This window comes from Pangasianodon hypophthalmus, chromosome 8, assembly GCF_027358585.1.
Source record: "Pangasianodon hypophthalmus isolate fPanHyp1 chromosome 8, fPanHyp1.pri, whole genome shotgun sequence".
Taxonomy (NCBI): domain Eukaryota; kingdom Metazoa; phylum Chordata; class Actinopteri; order Siluriformes; family Pangasiidae; genus Pangasianodon; species Pangasianodon hypophthalmus.
In genome coordinates this window covers 2620144-2634846 of record NC_069717.1, presented here as the reverse complement: position 1 = coordinate 2634846, position 14703 = coordinate 2620144, and the positions used below count along the sequence as shown (strand labels likewise).

The 14703-nt window shown below is 38.5% G+C and overlaps 2 protein-coding genes across 3 annotated transcripts; both read right to left on the bottom strand.

The window, feature by feature from the left end:
• Nucleotides 1-446: 446 nt before the first annotated feature.
• LOC113535040 (cysteine-rich motor neuron 1 protein) lies at nt 447-4083 on the bottom strand. The gene is made up of 5 exons (XM_026928126.3): nt 3537-4083; nt 3069-3299; nt 2686-2844; nt 1283-1459; nt 447-1149 (listed from the first exon to the last, which is right to left on the bottom strand). Exons 1-5 carry the CDS (start codon nt 3730-3732, stop codon nt 890-892), a joined length of 1023 nt encoding a protein of 340 aa, XP_026783927.3. The 5' UTR covers nt 3733-4083; the 3' UTR covers nt 447-889.
• Nucleotides 4084-4270: 187 nt separating this feature from the next.
• Nucleotides 4271-13444, bottom strand: npl (N-acetylneuraminate pyruvate lyase (dihydrodipicolinate synthase)). 2 transcript variants are annotated; one of them, XM_026928129.3, is made up of 12 exons: nt 13356-13444; nt 11330-11405; nt 10636-10709; nt 10463-10550; nt 10293-10350; nt 10017-10092; nt 9275-9367; nt 8128-8276; nt 7968-8014; nt 7323-7407; nt 5951-5990; nt 4271-5824 (listed from the first exon to the last, which is right to left on the bottom strand). In XM_026928129.3, exons 2-12 carry the CDS (start codon nt 11395-11397, stop codon nt 5673-5675), a joined length of 930 nt encoding a protein of 309 aa, XP_026783930.2. In that variant the 5' UTR covers nt 11398-11405; nt 13356-13444; the 3' UTR covers nt 4271-5672. The 2 variants fall into 2 exon arrangements, with proteins under 2 accessions (XP_026783930.2, XP_053092061.1); XM_053236086.1 differs by lacking the exon at nt 13356-13444 and adding an exon at nt 12001-12172.
• Between the last annotated feature and the right edge of the window lie 1259 nt (nt 13445-14703).

Sequence of the window (14703 nt, the reverse complement as noted above, 5' to 3'; positions counted from 1 at the left end):
TTCAGTTCAAGAGAGAGGGGAAAAAAAAGAGACGCTGGTGATTGTTAAGAACTAACTTGTTTTGAAAATGTTCCACATCATTAAAATGGATAAAAAAAAAGAATAATGCATTTATAATATATATTTATAACATGTTTATAATAATGTGCTTATTATTATTATAATTTTTATTAATAAAACTTGTAATCACTGGCTTATTGTGAATATAATAGGAATAAAAAAAACAAAACATAAGAACAGGGCTGATACTACGGAACAGACAAAGACGTGGAAATGAGAATTTTACCAGCTCAAGTGGTCTGTTTAGCAACAAACTCGGGATGGAATCAGTGGCAGAGACTCACGGACTGAAAGCAGGCACAGAAATGGGGTTCAGGGTCAGAGAAGGACCAGGAACGAGGAAGAATCAAGGTTTTCTTTCACAATGAAAACACTACAAAAAGGAATTTCTGAGCAATGCATTTTACTTTTTTATTGAATTGTATAAAATGTTTTGTTTAATACATTGGGATAAATGATTTAACTAGAGTACATATGCTATAATAAGACATCTGTCTCCTACAGTAACCATTGAAGATTTAATGACTGAACAATTCTTCACAACAATTAAGTAGATGATGAGGTCAGTTAAAGGTAAACAGAACCAGAGATTTGCTGTAAATCATTAATGCAGAAGGTTTCAGTCCCAGTCTCGGATGATGCGGTGCACTTTTCCAATGTTTTCATCAAATTTATACAATTTTATAAACAATTCTTGTTTGTACTTACTCAAATGAGATTTTTTTAGACAAATACAAAGCTATTCATGTTTGAATGAGAAAAAGAAAAAGAGGTTAAAGGTTTGAAACAAAAGAGATCAAGGGTTCGGGCCTGTGAGTGTTAATCCTAATTAATCTCCTTCTTTCACACACTCGTAAAGGTCGCAGCAGGTCCCTGGGTGTCCGTTGCCCTTTACGACAAGTTTGGGAAGTCCACGGTTGGGGCAGTATGTGGGTTTTGGAGCGCAGGTCTGGAAGTTGCAGGTGCACATAGCAGGCACAACAGGGCAGCACTGACCGGGATCAGTGTGAGGCTCACTAATGAAGGAGTCTTCCGGACACGGTGGAGTGGGAATCTCAGGACAGGACGCATTACGGCACCCAGATTCCTCTGAGAGAGAGAGAGAGAGAGAGAGAGAGAGAGAATTTTCAATCAACAAGTCAGAGTTTGAGTGAGCGGCTTAAGAGTAACCTCAAAACATCAATATTAATCAAACTTCATGTAGGAAAAGACGCATTCTTACTCAGCATGTTGCAGCAGGCTTCCTCGTACAGAGGTATCCTGTCGTTGCACTTTCTCTGCTGACACACACACTCGCAGTCCTGAACCTCACAACCCCACTCCATACACACATGTGCAGGTTTCTCTGGTTTGGGAGGCTTTTTTGCGTCGCTGTCATAAACGTCATACGTCAAGAATTCTTACGGGGCAAAAAAAAAAAAGTTTTATTGAGAATTCTGAGATAATGAGCTACTTTAATGGTTTAGCATGTATAACGTATGGATGAGTGTGTATATGTGTGTGTGGGGGTTAAATTCAGAACCGGTGACTAAAATTCAGAAGGAGCATCAGTAGTTACTTGGTTGAAGTTATTAATATTCAGACTTGCGGTAGGCAGGTGCTTTTGTTTATTCGTCAAAAAATTCAGACTAATAAAACAGAACTTTTCATATGTTGAATTGTTATCAGCTGTAATATTATGCAGCATAAAAGCAAAAAATATGCAAAATACACTAAGAATGTACTTCGCTTGATATATGGCCTTTAATAGTTGTGATATTCATTTTAATTTCACTTTTTTTCCCCCGAAATTGTCTTAGTTAATCTGGAATCCAACTACATTATTTGGCTGTCAATAAAATCTTTTTAGGTTTGATTAACTTTTCCTTTCTCTGACTAAATATTATCAATTTGTTCGTTGTGTGTACAGAAATTAAATTTTGTGTTCAACAAGCCTCTGTTCTTTGCTCACTGCTGGTTTTCCCTATACATGCTGCCACTGAGTAATTATTCATAAACATGGTCGCATGCTGCATTCGACTTACCTTGGAAGCAGGAAGTCTGAGTTTGGAATGACGCAATTTTTTTCTACGTCTGTGCGTTCTTGATACAAAGCGGGGAAAAAAAAACATGGATGCCTCCATGTTTTTCTTTTGGTAGCAACAATCTAGCCAGCTAACTGTGATGTGTGATGTATATTTACCTCAGTCAGTGTTACGGATGTAACAAGCGAATAGGTCTGTATGTTGAATGATCTAAAGCAAATACTTGTCTATACAGTGCAGTATAACGCATTAAAACGTAAAGAAGTGCTACTTTGTTTACTGTTGATGCTGTGAGCGGCCATATTGATTTGAGTTGAGGAGACCGTCCCGAGTCTCCGTGTAGGAATTCCAAGTTGAGAGAGAGTTTATTTTTTTCTAGTCAGATATGAATTACAAGTTATGACCTTTAGTTGAATGCAGCATTAGCTTCCACTGCTATGCTAACGACACGCAGCTGTATGTTTAAGTCAAAAGAGGTCTATATACTGATGTCAACTCCGAGATTAACTCTTCACTGTGGCCTTAACTCAACTGCAAATATGGCCATTATGTGAACATGTGTGTGTGTTTGAATTTCTGTGGCCCGTTTTGTGTATGTCACCCATTAGAACTTTATTGCAGGCGTCGTAGGTGCTATATGAGAACGCTGGAAAACAGGACTGCTGTGAATAGCAGTCACAATTTCCAACATGCACGTTGCAACCATACCAAACAGGACATAGAGGTCTGGAGAAGGTGTCTTTGAAATGACTTGGAACCGCTGAGAGAGAGAGAGAGAGAGATAGCAATGATGAAAGAGCAGAATACATACAGAGGAATAAATTTGAACAATGAATAACGAATTTAACAATGAATCATAAATCTGTTGATTTTATTCTTATGTATCATTTAATTTTCTCTTTGCACTTTTACTCCGTCTTCTGTAAAGCACTTTACAAATGTGGTATAAGGAGTTATATAGAGTATATGTAGCAGTAGTAGTACCTTTGCACACGCCTATCTGTGGAGGTCTGACCGAATCAAGCCCCACAACAAGAGCGCAAACCAAATCCGAATCACAGTAACCATATCTCCAGCTCGGCCCACCGCACACCTGCCCCTTCGTCTTGGGGCAGTGGGAACAACACCCACACGGATCGCTCGCTGGACGGCTGCGACAGCCACCACGGCGCTGTGGTGGACACTGGACCTCGGAGCAGTTACAACCTACAGGCCCTGAGAAATGTAGCATGTAGCAGGAGAAATGATTTATTACAGCCACATATTTAAAATGTGAAGTCGTCCCGCTGGTGTGGAATTACATTGTAATATATCTAACGCTGACCTAATCCAGTTAGAAGCAGTGAAACTTTGTTAAACAATTAATTAAAGAAATAGATAGTCCTTAAACCCTGACGATCTAGAGTCAGGAGGAGTGTGTTTGTGGATGTGTAGTAATAAACTTGTACTTACTGGTGCACACTCCTTCAGCGTAGAAGAAATCGGATGAGGGTTCATCAGACTGACAGAGGAGACCGGACTCGCACCCGCCCTCGACCCAGCCTCCACATTTTTCTCCTTCACGCAGCAACAGATACCCAGAGCCTGGCACCAGGAGGCACATAAGCGCCAGCATCCGAGCCCAGATCCACAAAACGCTCGAGACCATAGTGCGGCCACAACACGATCACTAAAACTGAGCTTACAGAGCAATTTACACCGAGTTTTACTCTAAAACTGACTATTGGACCTGAAAATGAGAAGAAAACTCTGTGTGTGTTCCTGCAGCTCAAACTCCACCTTTCCAGATACTGTTTTTCTCTCTCTTTCTCTCTCTCTCTCTCTCTCTCTCTCTCTCACACTCATCCAAAAACAGTTTTGACTTGCCGTGATGTTTGGAAATGATTGGAAATGAAAGTTTCTATGTTTTTCCAAATACTTGCACTTAATCTCAAACACAGGAATTTCTCAGTCTGCGGAATGTTTACTCCTGTGGGATGGAATTGAGAGAGGGAGAGGTAGAGAGAAAGAGAGAGAGAGTGTTTATGAAGGTTTTCAGACATGCAATTAATTATTATGAAAGTCTCGAAGAAGTAAACGAGGTGTTACATTTGTTCATTTGGCAGACGCTTTTATCCAAAGTGACGAAGCCTGATGAAGGACCAATAATGCTCCTGTGACAAACACTTTTATTCAAGTACTTCCAGTGAGATTTTTAAAAATGTTTTAATGTCTGTTTAATGCTTTTCCATCTCTAAATCATTTTGATAATGTTTTTAAATGCTCCTCAGAAAATACAGTACGAGTACATTTCCAAAGACATTTCCGAGAACTAGCTTCACAGCTTACATAACTGACACAAAAGGTTAATCAGATTTACTGCTGAGTTCATGCTAGAGATTTTTCAGATACTGTGCTTTCAAAAACACATATAAAGACTTTCAATAAAATAAAATAAAAAACAATGAAAAGACTTACATTTTTCAAACCTCTGTAAGCAGATATAATTACACAAGCAACATGACTGACTTGCTAATATGAGTGTTTGATCATATTATTCATTTCATTTCATTTCTCAATTTTAATTCACTGGTTTAGTAAATATAACATGGAAACATCTGTACTTCATTAACTCTGTAATCATATAAAGTCAGTCTGAATTTGAATTTTAGATGTTATAGCAGGACTACAGGCTGAATCACCAAGCTGAAATACACTTTTGCTGCTGTGCGTTTCTGTAAAACATTATTTCTCTCTATTTCGTCAGTCAAACACAAACAGAATAACCATTTAACTGATATTTTTTTCCCCCTCCCTCTAATAGTGTTTAACTGAAAATCCATTCATTCAAGACTTATCTGAATATCTGAATAAGAAAATTAGACAGAAGACACATCCCTAATCTACAAACCTACAAGTTCAAGTAAATAAAACAAAACAAAACAAAAAACACTAGATGTTATATTAAAAAAAGTACTCTCTCAATGTTGATGTATGGAGCTGGAGCTCTACAAATGAATTAAAACCCGAGACGTTTTAGCGGTTAACAAACTGTACGTATTAAACTCAAGCTGATTCTTGGTAAAAGCTCAGAAAACAGATGTGTTTCATAAACGATTAAGTAGTATAAAGTAGTATATACGGTAAATTAGTTTACATTTTAGATCTGCATGAAATGCATGTGGAAAAACAACAATCCCTTCAAACAAGAAAGGAAGAAATCTCTGTTGTATAAAATCCACATTGCTACTAAACTGTGGATTTTATACACCATCGATTTCTTCCTTTCTGTTTTTCCCCATCAGTGTTTACGAAAGAAACCCGTCTCAGCTTTCATGAGGCCTCTTTTTTGTAGATATTATGAATTATTAAAGAGATCAAGTTACAGGAGTGGTACATAAAACTACATCCATATAAATGGATTCCTGTGTTACTGGCTATATTAGTCTCTTTCACCGAAGTATTGATTTAAAAGCTAGATTACCGATTCATTTAGCACAAGCTAATCAGAGCTTATGTCTCATAAGCACGCCGTGGCTTCTTCAAACGTGTGGTACCCCAACGACCTGCACGTATCCGGGACGGCTGATTTATCAAAGTGCTGTTGTTTTATTTAGGACAGACCTCCATGTCCTGCTGGAGTTTCTTAACGATCTCCTGAACGCGATCAGAAGGCCACGGAAGCAGCGGCAGCCTCGGAGGACCCATCGGCAGGCCGGAACACAAACTCATCAGCTGCTTATTCATGGCCAAGTCGAAGCCTAGACAAGGATCAGAAGACAAATACACACTTTCTCATCTAGTCATGAGACGTACAGCTGACATTCGAAAAAATAGGAAGCTGATATTTTTAGGTGTATAATCAGCTTTGTAATCTATGACCTCACCTAGACTGTTTGAGAATGTGATGACGTCCTGCAACTTAAACTGAAAAGAAAAAAAACAACAGATAAACAGTTAAGGTAATTAAGGAAAACACTCGGGAATCTGCTGTTATGGGAAAATAATCAGTGATGGTGTGATGTCATGTTGCTTGACGCAAAGAAGGTAAAACCAGTGCCAGATCAAACATGTGGACCAATGATCTGTTGTGGCGACCCCTAATGGGAGCAGCCGAAAGAACAACACACATTAAATATATATTATATACAGTACAGTGCAAAAGTCTTAGGCACATGCATAGAAATGCTGAAGAGCAAAGATGCCTTCAAAAATAATGAAATTAAATGTTTCTACATTAAAAAAAATACTATAAAGAGCAGTAAACAGTAATAAATGAAACAAAGTCAATATGTGGTGTGACGATCCTTCGCTTTAAAAAAAAAATAAACAGTAGTCTCAGGTGCAGTGTGTGCAGTTTTATAAGGAAATGAGCTGGAAGTGTTACTGAGCATCTTGCAGAAGCAGCCACAGTTCTTCTGGAGACTTTGACTGTCGACTCGCTTCTTATTTCTGCAGCGAAACCCAGCAGCCTTCATTATGTTTTTATCTGAAAAGTGTCTCTTATGGAATCTGCTGCTTTCTTTACTGACATACAAACATTTTTCTCTAACATTTCATTTTGTGCCGGAAAACTAATGTTTAGAATCTAAAATGTTTTTGCACTGAATCAATAATGTAGAAGTCAGAAAAGAAACATCTATAACAAAGTTTGTACTAAAAAAAATAGGGTGCCTAAGATATATATATATATATATATATATATATATATATATATATATATATATATATATATATATATATATATATATATATATATATATATATATATATATATATACACACACACACACACACACACACACACACAGTTGTTCCATCACTCTCTCTTGACGATTTGTAACCGTTTATTGGAAATAAAGGGTCGTATATCATATGTTACAGTTTGCTTTATACCACAGTGTTGTTGAATCCTGGATTGTGATTTGTCAGAAAGTGTTGATTAATTTCCTATAACAGCAGCTCTGACAGTAGTGCAGCTGCAATTCACAGGTTTATATTAACGCGCTTGTTCTAAGACGATATCGTTTCTATAGTAACAGCTCATTCACACAGTCTTGAACCGCGGAAGCTCCACCGGATTAAAAACGTTTAATCGTTGATATGGTGAAGTCCAAGGAGATGTTTATTTAGCATTGATGGAAGGAGTCTCCAGTGTCAGCATTTTCTAACAGTCAGAGATAAAGCTTTAACTCTTATTAACTCAGAGAGAGAGAGAAAAAAGAGAGGATGGGCTGGACAATATGGACTGAGACACACCTGGAGGTGCTGAGCGAGAGAGAGGTCTCCTTTTTCAAACGCACTCAGCATCCTGTTCATGAAGTAACCCACGTAATTGTACGTACTGCAGAGGAAAAAAAATATATAGTACAATAGTGAAAACCTGTATTTTATATGTAGTGATGATATCACTGTGCATTTCTCACTTGACAACACCATCTGTCAGTTTCAATGCCAATCTCACTATTTATTTAACTTTATCTAAAAACCGTTTGTGTCGGAGTCTCCGAGAAATCTGACCTTGTTAGGCAAACATTACTTATTTGATAGACGAAACAATGATGTGGCTATTTTACAGGGAATAATAGACTTTATTTCTAAACTACCACTGACGCTGCTCCTGATTTTTGAGGAATTTCTAGACGAAAGCAAATAGCTAGTGAATAACAAATAGCTGGCTAAGGAATTTATGTAGTTTACGTTAAAGGGTTTTACTGCTACCGCTGTTACTTCCACTTTTCCAGTGAAGAAACTGGCACAGTTTTTAGCCAATCAAATTGAACAATTTGGTAATGCCTAAAGGATTAAGAAACACTTGTTTTTCTTCTGAAGTCACGCCATATCAAGTATTAGTTTACTAACTGTTTTTTAAATTGTTAAAGCAGGTACAAAAAAAATTCAGACCTTCCCACGGCACCGTTGACTCCCAGTGCCAAGGCTCCCAGCAGATGCTAACGAAAAACATCAAGAACACAAAACTATATCAAAAACAAAACTATTTGCATTTGTGAAATTTATTTTCGTAAAGCTGCACAGTGAAAGAGTAAATAATAAAAAAAACCACCTCGTCCACTCCGTAGAGGATGGACCAGCCACGAGGACGGCAGTAACTGATGCACTGTCCCAGATCTCTTAAATCCACTCCGCTGAACTTCAGCCCTCGGAACGAGGGAATCTTCTTCTCAATGCCTTCCAGAACCTCCCTCACGTCCACTACGAGGAGAGAAAAAAGATGAGCGGTGAAGAAGAGAAAGGAGGGGGAAGGTGAAATAAAGGAGAAGTAAATAAGAGAGGAGAGAAGAGAAGAGAATGATAAAATAAGAGAAAAGAGAGAAAAGATAAAAGAAAAAAGAAGGAAGAAAAGAAGTAAGGAGTATAAAAGAGGGAAGAAAGAATGAAGGAAATGAGAACAGAATGAATAGGAAAAGACAACTGATGAAAAATGAATAGAAGAAAAACTAAAAAAGGAATGAGAAAAGAAAAAACAAGAGAAAAAAAGAATCAGGAAAGAGAGAAGAAGAGAATAAAAAATGAGAGAACAGAAGACAAACGTGTACAAAAAAGAAAAGAAAAACACGTAAATAGGTAAGAATATGAATAAAAAAAAGAAATGGTTAAGACAAAGCAAGACAAACAGAACAGAATTAAACAATTAAAAGAAGGAGAAAGATAAGAGAAAAAAAGGTGTAAATAAATAGAGAAGAGAGGAAAAATGAGAAGAAATGAGAAAACGAATAAGAAAAGGGGAAAGGAGGAGAGAAGAAAGATGATAGAAAAAAGAAGAGGAGAACAATATATAAGAAAAAGAAACGAAAAAATGTAAGGAATAGGATAATAAAACAGAAGAGAAGAAAAATTAGAAGAAAAAAAAAAAGAAGTGAAGACAAGGAAGAAGAGAGGAGATGGAAGAAAAAGAGGAAAGGGGGAAAAATAAGGGAAGAGAGAATGAAAGAAAAAAGGAAAAGAAAAGAGAGTAAGAGATAAAAGGAAGAGTGAAAGGGGAGAGGAAATGAAAGGAGAGGAGAGGAACGTATAAGAAAAAGGGGAAAAAAATGGAAGGAAAGGGAATGGCAAGAATGGGAAGAAGGGAAGTATATGTAAGAAAAAGGAAAGAGAATTTTTAAAAAGTGTGGAAAAGGGATTCATTTAAGTGTGTGTGTGTGTGTATGTATGAGAGAGAGAGAGAGAGAGAGAGAGAGAGAGAGACGTACGCTTCACTCCCGTCATGCTGGGTAAGTGATAATAGTAGAAAGGAAGCTGTGGAGCCGCTGAACCCACTTCCTTCAGAAACATCTGTAACGCCTCTGAGGAAAAACAGCAGTTTTATTAGAAAGTCAGGAAATTCTCACTGATGATGAACGAGATGAACAATAAAGAATTGGATTTAGCTGACCAATCAAAATCCAGGTCTTAACGTGCCAGCTCTCCCCTATCACATGACCTCTTCCAGCTGGGGAGGTGAAGGCCAACACGTGCTCCCTCAGAGACACGTGAAACCGTAAACTTTTCAAACTGTTATTCCTCATGCTGCGTCACAGAGCGGCATAACACATTCGGACGAAAGTGCTATCTGCCCTCTTCCACATACATGAGCTCACAGACGCCCACGAGTGCCTAGTGTCGCTGTGATTGACAGGTGAGAGACAGTATGCCCCTCCCACTCTGAGAGCACGGCTTATTTTGCTCCTGTCAGTTGTCATTAACTACAGTTAATATCACTATTTATTAAACGTTTAACAAGTAAAAATTCTTCCGGTTGCGTGTGTACTGAAGCCACTGATGCCTGTGTTGTACTTCTTCATCTGATCAGAAGATCTTTCCACCCAATGCCTCCTCCTTTAGTGGGCCAAAAACACTCGGATGTCACACTCCTTGTGCAATAAGGTATGTTCTTTTGTGCAATAAGAAGTCTTGGTTTTCTTTTTTTTTAATTAAGAAACAAAACTGCCAAACCTGCATTACTGGGTTTGAAGAAAGATGGAGAGATGACAGCGATGGCATCAGCTCCTACTGACGCGGCGTGACGTGCCTGCACAAGACACAGGAAACCCCGATGTCATTCCTTATTTCAAAACCTTAGCCACGAGCACGGAGTTTGCATGTAGATTAAAATTCTGATATTTCCACAGAAAGAGAACTGGAACAGCTGGTGTGTGTGTGTGTGTGTGTGTGTTTGTGTGTTTGTGAATGAGTCACTTTTCTGAAAGAAAGAAAAAAAAACCTGCTCACCAGTTCCTGAGAGTCTTTTACGCTCAGGCAGCCGACGTGAACGATGACCTGGTCGAGTCTAAATAAATAAATAAATAAATAAATCAAACAAACACATTTGTAATTTTATTCCAGTACACACGAATCCCTGACACAGCACATACACACTTCATTATCGACGGTCAACGTACTTCCCTTTGCCCTGACGGCACCATTCCTCCGCCAGCTGCTTCCGTTCCTGCAGGGTCAGAGAGCAGCCTTCACCCGTCGTCCCGTTCACTGGACCAGACCCACACAATCGCACACATTAGACAAGAGCAAACTCTTTATCTTTTCTGCCTGGGTGTGCAGGATTGAGACTCACCGAACACACTGCGCACGCTCTGTTTCTCCAGCAGGTAGTCGACGTACTGTCCGATCACCGCCAGGTTCAGCTCACTGGATGAGAAAGCAGAAGAGAAAACACATCACGGCGGACCTCAGTTTCCCGATTCTGCATCTTTTGCACACAACGGACATTTTAATGACGTCGTGACTCATTGACCAACGCTTATTCACAGACTTTCCAACTGAAAATCTCCGAAGTCAGCAACTATGAAAGGGCAAAGGTCTGTAGCGTAGTGTTTTTTGAAAATTTTAAAATAAAAAAAAAGAAAGAAAGAAAGAAATCATAAAATATATTTGCTAAAACGTCTCCTTAGCTAATTAACTGGAGATAGTGCTCAAGTTCCTCCTGAGGAAGACTAATAAGATGTTTTAGAGTTCAATTTTGGTTTATGAACATGAAATTGAGCAGGAAATTTGAATTTGAATTAAGTCCATCAAGTACTGCAGTTGTTTTTTTGTTTTTTTTTTGGATTAAAAAAAAAACCCAAAACACTATATCCTTCTGCTAAATAAATAAATAAATAAATCTCCTATAAGCCAGAGCTTGTTTTTATTCACCAATAAAAACGCCAGATCCTCACATTATCGTCCTTAATTACACAAACTGCCAAAAATGCATATTCTGTGTTTTGGTCTGAAGCTTTTTCAAATATTCGGCCGTCCATTCGTACCCTTGTGGAGTGAGCGGCGTGAACGTAGCTGCGATCAGACCAGTGAGCTTCTCCGACTCTGGACACATCTCTGCACCTGAACACACACACGCATCAGATCACAACACGTGATGCACGTTTATCTTCTTATTGCAGTCTGCTCGTAGTCGTGTTTATTAGAACAGCTGTTCTATGACCATCATGGAAAGCAGAAAAAAGGATACTAAACTACCTTTTCTTGCCTTTTAAGTGGCACCTTTACCTTTTACCCTTTACATTTCACCAGGAAATGTGAATAAAGTGAACCTAGTGTACCTCAAAATAATTTAAGGTATATAATTTGACCGTAATTATTTTTTTAGAGTAAAGCTTTAAAGCTACACTACATGCACTTACATTTCTAGGCAAAAGATATGAACTAAAAGTACAAAAGTGACAAGGAAAAGTACCGTACAGTACCCTTTTTACTCAGACTGCACTATAATGTAATGGAAATGTAAATCACAGCATGGTATAATGCTAATAATAATAATAATAATAATAATACTAAGGATGTTTTACAGATGAAGAACAAAATTTAAGAACTTTTTTTATTGTAAAATACAATATGCATTTCATTATTTAAGAAAAATAATACTTATTTTGCTAGTTTAAAGGATTTATACACTGATCAGTCAGAACATTATATCCACCTGCTAATACTGTGTAGGTCCCCCTTGTGCCGGTAAAACAGCTCTGACCTGTCGAGGCATGTACTCCATGTACCTCTGAAGGTATGCTGTGGTTTCTGGCACCAAAACATTAACAGCAGATCCTTTTAAGTCCTGTAATTTGCGAGGTGGGGCCTCCATGGATCGGACTTGCTTGTTCAGCACGTCCCACAGACGCTCGATCAGATTGAGATCGGCGGAAGCTGGAGGCCAAGTCAACACCTTGAACTCTTTGGCATGTTTCTCAAACCATTCCTGAACAATTTGTACAGTGTGGCAGGGCACTTTATCCTGCTGAAAGAGGCCACTGAAATCAGAGAATACCGCTGCCATGAAGGCTGTACTTGGTCTGACCCAAAGTTTCCCAGCAGAACATTGCCCAGAGCATCACACTGCCTCCGCCAGCTTGCCTTCTTCCCATAGTGCATCCTGGTGTCATCTCTTCACCAGGTAAGCGACGCACACACGCATCCGGCCGTCCACATGATGTAAAAGAAAACGTGATTCATCAGACCAAGCCACCTTCTTCCATTGCTCCATGGTCCAGTTCTGATGCTCACGTGCCCATTGTAGGCGCTTGCGGTGGTGGACAGGGTCAGCATGGGCACTCTGACCGGTCCGCAGCTTAACTTTTTCAGCAGTTTGTGCTACAGTAGCTCTTCTGTGAGACTGGACCAGATGGACTAGCCTTCGCTCCCCTTGGGCGCCCATGACCCTGTCACAAGTTCACCGGTTGTCCTTCCTTGGACCACTTTTGGTAGCTACTAACCACTGCATACCGGGAACACCCCACAAGACCTGCCCAGTCGTCTAGCCATCACAATTTGACGCTTGTCAAAGTCGCTCAGATTCTTACACTTGCCCATTTTTCCTGCTTCCAACACATCAACTTCGAGAACTGACTCTTCACTTGCTGCCTAATACATCCCACCCCCTGACAGGTGCCAATCTAACCAGATAATCAATGTCATTCACTTCACCTGTCAGTGGTTTTAATGTTATGGCTGATCAGTGCATATAAATAAGAACCAGAAGATATTTTGATATCATTTTGATTCCAAAAGTGACATGAAAGTCTGAAAATGTTGAGGTTTGATCATCCCACTGCAGTTAGAATAAATCCATAACACAGAAACAGACAAATCAGAAAACTGCTTTCAGTCACATTTTGATGATATAAATGCTGATAACATCAAGTATTGACACAGAAAGTAAACAGCAATAATTTGAAGCTTCTAATAAAGATGGAAGAACAGTGGAAAGTAAATAATAAAGCTTTTTAACGCTGTTTTTTTGTTAAAATAAATAACTCTATAATACCAGGCTGAGGTGTTTACCTGTCACTCGACTCCCTCTGACTCTTCCTGCAGCTGAAGACAACACTGAACTCCATCTACCTGTTTTGTCCACCACAATGCAGCTGACAATGAGGCATGAGACAGTCACGTGTCTCCTGAAGGATCATGGGAATCGTAGTTCTCAAAGGGAAACTTGCCGTGACGTCACACAAATCCCAACTGCGTTAGCTACATTCATTTTGCTGAACTAACTTTTTAAAAGGCAATTTTGTTTGGTTTACACTGTGTGTTATACATTAAATCGCCGATTTCTCCTCGTAAACACTGTTCTAACGCCATTTCCATATACTGTGAGTTTCTGCTGACGCTGGTGAAATCAAAGCCGGAAAAACTACACATCCCATAAACACCTATAATCACTGCTAGTGTTAGCGTAAGCTGCCCCTTTAGCATTAGCATTTTGATATTGTTTTAAATTTTGCAAGGAAAAAACAGATTCGTCTTTATATCGGTTCAAAAAAAACCAAAAACAAAACACTAGCTAGTCAGGGATTGTACAGACAAAGTTCCCGGATGAGACCATCGCCTCTGATTTGTTTATGCCACTTCCGCGTTGCGCTACCGGAAGTGTAGTTGGAGACTGTTTTTTTTAATTGACGAAGAGAACAATGAGGTATATTATTACCACCACAACAAACAGCAATAAGTTTCACAAACCATTAGGCTTGAAATTTAAATTTTTTAAGATTTTAAAGATTTAAAATATTATATATATATATATATATATATATATATATATATATATATATATATATATATATATATATATATATGTATATATGTATATATATATATATATAGATAGATAGATAGATACAGAGAGAGAGAGAGAGAGAGAGAGTACTGTGCAAAAGTCTTAGACAGCAATGGAAGGCAACAACTTACCAGTAGAGACCCACAGGGACCATTACAGTTTCCATTAAAACCATTACAAATTCTATGAGGGTTTCTATTGGGGTTTTTTTCTGCAGGGGCTGTAGAGCAAAGATGCCTTCAAAAAAATAATGAAATTAAATGTTTCTACTTTTTTTTAAAAAAAAAAAATACTATAAAGAGCAGTAAACAGAAATAAATGAAACAAAGTCAATATTTGGTGTGATGATCATTCGCTTTTTGAAAAAAATAAAGCAGTATCTGAGGTGCAGTGTGTGCAGTTTTATAAGGAAATGAGCTGGAAGTGTTACTGAGCATCTTGCAGAAGCAGCCACAGTTCTTCTGGAGACTTTGACTGTCGACTCGCTTCTTATTTCTGCAGCGAAACCCAGCAGCCTTCATTATGTTTTTATCTGAAAAGTGTCTCTTATGGAATCTGCTGCTTTCTTTACTG

What these genes read in the sequence shown, in the direction of transcription:
- npl (XM_026928129.3), bottom strand. Translation starts at nt 11,397, where the DNA reads ATGTGTCCAGAGTCGGAGAAGCTCACTGGTCTGATCGCAGCTACGTTC. An exon ending in ACGCCGCTCACTCCACAAGG is followed by an intron (nt 10,710 to 11,329) that starts GTACGAATGGAC and finishes TTTCTCATCCAG; the next exon opens with TGAGCTGAACCTGGCGGTGA. An exon ending in TAAAAGACTCTCAGGAACTG is followed by an intron (nt 10,093 to 10,292) that starts GTGAGCAGGTTT and finishes TGTCTTGTGCAG; the next exon opens with GCACGTCACGCCGCGTCAGT.
- LOC113535040 (XM_026928126.3), bottom strand. Translation starts at nt 3,732, where the DNA reads ATGGTCTCGAGCGTTTTGTGGATCTGGGCTCGGATGCTGGCGCTTATG. An exon ending in CGCTGAAGGAGTGTGCACCA is followed by an intron (nt 3,300 to 3,536) that starts GTAAGTACAAGT and finishes TACATTTCTCAG; the next exon opens with GGCCTGTAGGTTGTAACTGC. An exon ending in ACAGATAGGCGTGTGCAAAG is followed by an intron (nt 2,845 to 3,068) that starts GTACTACTACTG and finishes TCTCTCTCTCAG; the next exon opens with CGGTTCCAAGTCATTTCAAA.